The sequence below is a fragment of the Apteryx rowi genome, unplaced genomic scaffold, assembly GCF_003343035.1.
Source record: "Apteryx rowi isolate R43461 unplaced genomic scaffold, aptRow1 scaffold_377, whole genome shotgun sequence".
NCBI lineage: Eukaryota > Metazoa > Chordata > Aves > Apterygiformes > Apterygidae > Apteryx > Apteryx rowi.
The window spans coordinates 312141-320388 of NW_020450274.1; the positions used below are offsets into that span (position 1 = coordinate 312141).

The following is an 8248-nucleotide window of genomic DNA, read 5'->3' on the forward strand; positions in this document are numbered from 1 at the left end:
GCCAAAATAGATTACCAAGCAGAGAATGTTATTGGAAAATCTGATCACTGTTTTACTGACCAGATCTACTTAAAGTCCAGACTTTTCTGTGTTGCTATTAAAGCTGAAAAGAGGTATGCTGTTGCTCTCAGATTTAAATTGGCAACCAAATTCTGATTTGAAGAATTTCAGATTTGGAAGAGACCCAAGTCAGAATTTTGGCTGATCCTATTCTGCAACTGGCTGGACCCAAAATCTTTTCTGAATTCCTAGACTCTTGGATCCAGACTCCTCAGGTCTACTCAGACACCAGCATGTACCTGTCTACTTAGGTTTAGAAGCAATTTTTTGTTTTATTAAATAATTATCAGTTAAATAGTTAATAGTGAAAGAGAAAAGATCTGAGTTCTTTGGGAGGACACTGACTTGTGTGACATTTTCCAGAAGACACAGAAGAGGATTCTATGTAGAGAACATTATTGTGCTTAAGATATTTTAATCTACCTGTTGACACAAGTAGTTTTGGATGTATAGCTTAGTGTATCTTTATTTTATCTCACTTGTAACTGTTTGTTCAAAACCCCTTTCCAGTGTTCTCTGCTTCAGATTCACCCGAAGATGTCAGAGTAGTGCTATTAAACAGTAGAGTGGGCCAGACTTATCTAGGAAGTATGGATAATTTTCTTCAAAGCTTGGGTGCCCTCTTCTTTTCCCGTGAAGTCTCTGCTTCCATCCCCATTTTCCTTTCTCTTACTTCCTTTATATTTGCCTCCTTGCTCAGTTTCCATCTTTTATTTTTCTTCTGCTCTCATTTTTCCTTTTTCTCGTGTCCCTTATACTCTTACTAGTCTTTTTTCTCTTGTATGTCTGAAGATCACTCCTCTGGTTGCCCCTTTTCCCTGAACCTCTCGGTAAGAGTGAACCAGCCTGCCTAACTCCCAGTGCCTCGCTGAAGTTCTTCTTGGTCAGGGCTTTTGTTATTTACAGGAGAGAAACAAACAGTGTAATCGCTACCAAGTTTGGACAGCCCCACTTCTCTTATTTACTGCATCAATTCTAGCACCAGGCAAACACTGTGAAATTCTTTCAAATTGAAAAGATCACAGAAGCACCTAGCGCTTTTTTTCAATGTTTTCAATCACTTTTAATGACAGCTGTCAGTACAAAATACCCATTACAGACTAATGAGAAAGATGAAGTAACCAGCCTTTTCCCAGAATGGCATCCTCCTAAACACGGCACTCTACATGAAGTTAACAGGAATTTGAAATATGTAGGACTGTAGGATTTTACCTTTATCTGCTAGCAGAGGCAGACATGTGAAAAATCCTAATGGATGAGCACTGATTATTCTTCAGTTTGTACTGCTCTCTGGTGGGACAGCTGGGGAAAAACAGTTACTATAAATGAATAGCAATGATCTTAGCTGACCTGCCTGCCTTGCCTCCTGTGGGGTCACAGTAATTAATGGTGGAAAAGGTGGTTTGTTTAATCTAGCTCCCCACAGAGGCATTATCTGCGGGAGGGAGACCCTCCTGGGCTCCATTTCCAACCCCTCCTCTGTGCCTTTCTCCTCCTCTAAAGACGTGGCCCTCATCTGTTCAACATCTGGGCCCCAGGGCTGGACGCCGCTGAGGGTGCCCTGCCTCAGGAGTCTTCCTCTGCCTGTTGCAGCAAACCCGCAAAACGAGAAGGTATTTCTGTGCTAGCTTGCCTGCCAGCTCAGGGGGTGCCATGCCACGGAGAGAGGCTGTGCTGTGCCTCAGCCCTAGGTCTGAATCTGTGTTTGAATAAATCCACAGCTGTTTCTACATATCTTCCTTTTCTGAATTTGCTGGAGAGCAGAGCAAGACTCCTGCATTCAGCTCATCCCAGTACCACTGAGGTTATCTTCTTTGAATCTGGAGGGCAGGGGGTTATCTCAAAAGACCTGCATTATACTCGAGAATTAAATACTTGCCCTGAAGATTCCTATGAGCATTTGTGGGGGGAAAATGTCTGGTCTGTACAGATAAACAATGTTTACCTACTTGTATACAGTGCAATGGGTATATGCTCTTTAACTTAGCCATTATTATATGAGGCATAAAAAAGGACAACCAGGATCCTGTGTATAAGAATTTGTTAAACCAATCTCTCATATTCACCAAAAAAAAAAAAAAGCCTGCATCTTTCTAGACATCCAAAGTACTTTCATTGTTACTTCAAAGTGCCTGTGAAGCAGATTGAGTGGGTGCTGACTCTCATTTTTCTGGAGTGTGTCAAGGTGTCAGTGGTTGAGGATGTGAGGGCCGGAGCTTTTGAGGCATCGCAAAAGGTAGACTTAGTCAAAGCACGGCACTGTGCAAAGGCAGTTCCCCTGCTGCTGCCTGTTGCAACACCAGCCTGTTGGAGACTCCGGCACAGTGAGGGAGTCAAAGCCAAGACTGTGTCGATGAACAGTTTGTGAGCAAGCAGTTCATAGTAGGAAGTGCACAGCTTCTGTGCAGTCTAAGAGAGCATCTAAGAGCATCCTTTTCTGTGGATTTGGAACGTGTGCCCAGACAGTACCAGCACTGCAAGCAGGTCCACTCCCATGCAGCTGAATTAACTATGAGCTCTTTTTCTTCATAAGTTTGTTCATTTTGTACTGCAGGCATTTTACAGGTGAAGAATGAGAATTTGATTCTGTGCTGCTTGCATTTTGTGTGATGACTTATACTGCAAAATGAACGTAAAGTGAGCGTTGCACCAAATGACTGCACTGAGTGACAAGGCAGTGCAGGAACAGAGGCCTGAAAAATTTTCAGACCAAGGAGGATGCCGCAGGCAAAATGGAAAAGCTCCTACATAACCTGGTTGTTTGCGAAAACAATGCTCACCTTTCCAAATTGGAGTTTCCCTATGGTGCCTGTTGTTTCAGTAGTCAGCAATGCGGTTAGGTGGCTTAGCTGTTTGCATAAATTATTCTTTCCTGGTTTGGACTTTTGTATGCATTTTCATTTATGAAAATCTTGTTAATTTGCAGATCTTTTGCTGGAATAAAGAGGCCTGAACTGAAAGTGTCCTTGGAGCCCAATGTGAACTATTTCTTCTACTTGAGGGCTGTCAACACATTTGGGACAAGTGAGCAGAGTGAAGCTGCTCTCATCTCAACTAAAGGTAGATCACAGTTTTCTGATATCAAAACAATGGGATGGAGGGACAAAGCAGTCAGAGGTGGCATTTTTTTCCGGAAATTATAACTGAACTTTCAGATACAGGAGTAACCATGTTATTGAGAAAAAAGGGACCAGATTTAATCTGCTTAAAGTTAGCACAATCTGGGACTGCTTCATTTAAATTGGTAAATTTATGTGAATGTAAAACTGGTGTGAGCTCAGAAGCCAAGCTGTTGAATGCTGTCAGAGATACAAAATGGTTAAATATTCTTCAGGGATCTCAGTTTGTTTGAGTTTGGCAGAACACATTCTAATAAAAGATTCCATGATATAAAAAACAATAAAAAACTTACAGACCTAGGGGTTCAGGGATGAGGAACCAAGCAGAACATGTTTTAAAATGTAATGACTGATTTAAACTTTAAGGTTTCCAGATAGGTAGTGTTAAATTATGTATGGTTCCAAATCAGTCTCAAAATTCAGATTTGCTACTTTGAAAAAGCAATTGATTAAAAATGATTCAGTCTTCTTTAATACCAAAGACTTCTTTATCACCTAATTAGTTTTCTGAATAATATAACCTGTTATGATCCCTGGGCCTTAGTTGCCAGAAGACTGCCATCTCAGATGGGCACAACTTGGAACAGTCTTTGCATCCTCACCCAATTTTCTGTCACTCCTGCCTGCCAGCAGGTACAACTCTGTCCCACAAAAACAGTAGTAATTGTTACTTAACATTTTGTGATTCATCTGAAGTTAGTGTTGCCAGTGTCTCAGAACTAGTGTTTCTTTGTCATGAATTGTACCAGGAACTAGATTTCGTGTACTGAATGACACAGCTCATCCCGCTTTGCAAATCTCCTCTGATGGCACCGTGATACACCTTCCCGAGAAAGCCCGATTCACTGGGTGAGTAACCGCATGCCAAGCACAGCCATGCTACTGGCTCACCATGAGTCCCTAACTTCCACCTTTGTCTATGTGTAGCTTTCACCTGGTGCTAACTAATTTTTAGAAAAAACAAATCGTTTCAATCATGCAGCCCCTGGACATTATGGGATAGACTCCGACTTTCAGCATTGCATCCCCTCAATATTGCCAGTTGCAGCACTGGTATAGGTGCTGGAAGGAGTTTGATGTTGCACTGAGGAACCTTCACAGAAAGTCAAAGGCAATAGTCAGAGAGGAGGTACATATTGGGACAACTGGGTTTGCCTTAGTCTGTAGTCACTGTTTAATCCTTCAGAAAGCTTTAGTCTTGAAGCAACTTGTTGCTGCCCCAGGCTGGCCAGAATTGTGGGTTTATTTTTGAATTGATTGTGGCTAGAAGTAATCAGTCCTCTTACTTTGCTGAGAGCCTTACTGGTAACATTTGCAAAAGCATTTGTGGCTTTGGAGAATTCAGGAAGTGCTGCTGGGGTATATTAGACTAATTGTACCAGGCTAGCTCTGTCCATTGCAAAAATGATTTTTTTTTTTTTTTGGCATACTGATATCAGTCTGACTGCAAACAGAGATCAACTTGTACACGACTGTATCGTATTCATATAGCTTCTTAAAATGGAATGGGGTATTACTGGTTTAAGCACCTTTTTATTGTTACAACTGAATCTACATAAGATGACAGCCACTGTGTCTGCTTAAAACAGCCATGCTTTCCAGCTTGAACAAACCTGGTAAAATGTAATCTGTAAATCTAAGATCTTATTTGACTCCAGAGTCGCATTTTCCACCCTTTGCTAGCTTCCTTTACTTTTGGGTAAAGTTTCATAGTTTTCAATCCTCAAGATGAGTCCATCTCAGTATGAAGATGACCTGACTTTCAGGGAAAACATTCAAATCTTTGATAAAAATCTGCAACTAGAAGAACAGAGTTTAAATCATTAGTAATTTTTGATGCTCCTGCATGATGTGATTATAAGAAATATCACAATATTATTGGTCTACCACCAGACTCTCATTACTGCATACTTTTACACAAATAGATTTCCTTCAGTTCTGGGTGAGCTGCTGCCTGCTCGGGGCCGTCATTACTGGGAAACCATTGTCTCTGCCTGCAGAAGCTACAGGATTGGAATTTGCTATGAGCCTACATCACAGAGCAATGTCCTGGGGCTGAATGATACTTCTTGGTGCATGCGCTGCTGTCCTACACAAACCAGGTAAAGCTGAGTCAGTCTAGCTGCTTGGGAAGTTACTTGTCCTTCATGTGAAGAGAACTGGTGAGCTTCAAGAATCACAGCAGCACAGAGGACTTGTCTGCTTCATTTTTGCAAATTTCAGTAACAAGAAAAAACAACTACTGAAGAGGTTTAGACACCGTGTGTTTATTTAATAAATCTTATAATGCACCTTAAAAAAAAGATCCTCAACATCAATCTCAAACAAGAGCTTTGAAGTAATGCCACATTTGCTCAGGTAGGAGGGTTATGTACTGAGCAAAACCCTATTGCCGCATGATACGCTGCTATATGCAACAACCTGTTAATAGGTGGGAATTAAATGATAAGTTATTTCTGGTAAATGACATTGAGGATGCTCACTGTAATTTGGTTTCCATTTTCCTGCAGTTTTCTTTACAGATTTCTTCACTCCAGTCTAATGAGCGATGTCCGGGTGACAGAACAGCCAGCCAGGATCGGCATCCTGTTGGATTATAGCAGTGGCAGACTGTTATTCTTCAATGCAGAGAGAGGACTGGTGTTGTTCACCATCAGGCACAAATTTACGGATGCTGCTCACCCAGCCTTTGCTCTGGAGAAGGCTGGAGTACTTACCCTGTGCACAGGAATGGAGCTGCCCGAGTTTGTGAAGCACAGCTAATCCAGTGCTTCAAACTCTTGGCAACACCAACAATCGCAGTATCAGGGGCAGGGAGGGGAAGAGGGTGTCAGAGAGGGATGTCTAGTTTTCACTAATGAGTACTATGCGCACAGCTCCCCCCCGCACAGTGTCAGTAATTGTAATTAGTGCCCAGCCACATAATCACCCTGAGCCTGGAGAGAAAATTGACTCCTTCAGATGGAGTGTGCACCTCATGATATACACAGAAATGCTTATGAGGAAAAAAAGGTTTGTTAGATCTGAGTGTTAAGGGGGGGGGAATGTACTTTTCCTGTGAAAAAAATGACAGTACTAGCTGTCTTTTTTAAGTTGATGATGAGCCTGTGCATGAAATAAATGCATCTCTCACTGCAATACATGACTTTTTTTTGTCAGAAAGTGCCGTCGCTTCATCATTTGCCAGGACAGTCAGAGCCCAAATCCAAGATGATGTGTTTGAAAAATGTCCAGAAATTTTACAGTTGAAACATTCTGCAGGTGAATACATCTCTTATTGTTTGCCAACTCTTTTCTTTAAATACCCAAATCAAGAAAACTTGGAAACTTAGAAATCTGTATTTTTGCAAAATGAGTGAGTCCTGGACTAGTCTTGATATCAGTCATGTAAGATTTGAGTGTACACCACCTGCCTACCCTGTTCACACTAGATTCACAGGCTGTGTGTGTCAGGAAACATCTGTGCCTGTAAACAGGTACGTGTGAAGAACACATATGAGGAAACCTGACAGTGGTGTTAAAAGTCTTCCCCTATGTTTTTAATCCCAAAATTGTTGGGTAAATGTTTCAATGATGAAAGGAAGATTGTTGCCTGGGACCGTAGAGAACAGTCAAACTGTCATCTACCTTCTTGCCTTCTTGCAGATAACCCCTTTTCCTCACTGCTTTTACCTTTGAACTTATGGATTTGATGCTTCTAATTTCAGGCTTATGGCTATTTTTGTGCACCTGCCCTGTTCTGTCCCACTGTCTATGCTAGCACCAGGATCGTAAGAGCAAGGTGCAGTGTTTCAGAGCCATTGAAATAGGCAGGCTAAGTGTGACTCATGCCAGCAGAGGAATAGGATGCTGATTTTCCCCTTGGCCTGTTCAAACAGTGGAACAGTATTTCAAAGCGCTTCACAAACTGGTGATACAGCTCCCTGCTCTCCTGCCCCAAGGGCTGAGCTCACGAATGCCAGTGGTGCCGAGGAATGCCAGTGAATGCTGGGGGAAAATTAAGGAGGATGGGCAATGTTTTTCATGCTGTGTCTGCTCTGGCAATTTCTGTCAAAGGTGATTGCTCTGCCAGACTCATTGCTGAGCTCAGCTGAAGAGCTTTACTCCCTGAAGTAAAGCAGATTTCAGGAGTCTAATGGAGAGGGTTTGCTTCTGGACAGAGAACTTAAATGTGTTACAATTAGGGCTTCTGCTTTTTATGCTCAGAGGAGGTGCCTGCTGCTGCTGTTTTATTTATGATTTAATACCACCTAGCCATGTGCTTGCTGCTTTAGCCTGCTGTGTAAGGCATGCTCTGAGTCCCAGAGGAGCCACATTCTTTACATATCGCAGCAGGCTAGGGCAGGATGGTGGAGGCAAGATAAGCAAGATCCTGTGGCCATTTATTTTAAGCCAGAGTGCTTTCTGGCATTTCAGTTAGAGTGCCATTTCTGCATCTCTGGTGGGGAGAGAGAGGAGAACAAAAAAGCAGGGTAGTGCCCTGTTGGCTCAGGAAAGCGTTTTGTTAGAGACGTGGAGGATGGTGAGAAAAAGGTCCAAGATTAATTGGAGAGGAAAGACAGGGTACTGGGGGTAGTGTTATCATGAAGACTGAGGAGGAGGAGGCAGCAGGCAAGCGGGAAACTCGCACGGAGCAGATGGTGCTGGGTGGCGAGGCAGGTCAGCGGTGTCAGCAGTGCCTGTTCCTCAGGCTCCCTCAGCCAGGCAGCTCACACAAGGTTTGGTTTCTGGAGAGCGTAAAACGCAGCCTTAAATTAAACCTGAAAATCCCAGCTTTGGGGAGATTTTATCTGCATTCTTCTCACCCTGATCGCTGCTGTCCCTCATGTGGGGTTGGTTCGCTAACATGGACGTGATGTATTGCCAAGGGGACAGCTAATGCTAAGGAGAGCACAAACAACATGAAATTATTTGGGTGTCTTTTTCATTTATGGCAAGAAGCAATTGCCTTGTCCAAGGCAATTGAATGTTAGTAAATAGCTGTTTTAACATGAAAAGCTAAAGCCTCATCTATGGTAATGCATTATTACTCAGGTATTACTGCAACATTTGAGCTAGGCAAAATGTTT

General features: G+C 42.5%; 1 protein-coding gene across 1 annotated transcript in view; it reads left to right on the top strand.

The window, feature by feature from the left end:
- CMYA5 (cardiomyopathy associated 5) overlaps positions 1 to 6281 on the top strand; it is a 45252-nt gene extending 38971 nt beyond the window's left edge. Inside the window, exons 13-16 of the mRNA XM_026073779.1 lie at positions 2987 to 3120; positions 3929 to 4028; positions 5105 to 5281; positions 5690 to 6281. Of these exons, the coding sequence (XP_025929564.1) occupies positions 2987 to 3120; positions 3929 to 4028; positions 5105 to 5281; positions 5690 to 5942 (664 nt within the window). The 3' untranslated portion in view covers positions 5943 to 6281. The remainder of the gene's footprint in view (positions 1 to 2986; positions 3121 to 3928; positions 4029 to 5104; positions 5282 to 5689) is intronic.
- Positions 6282 to 8248: the final 1967 nt, after the last annotated feature.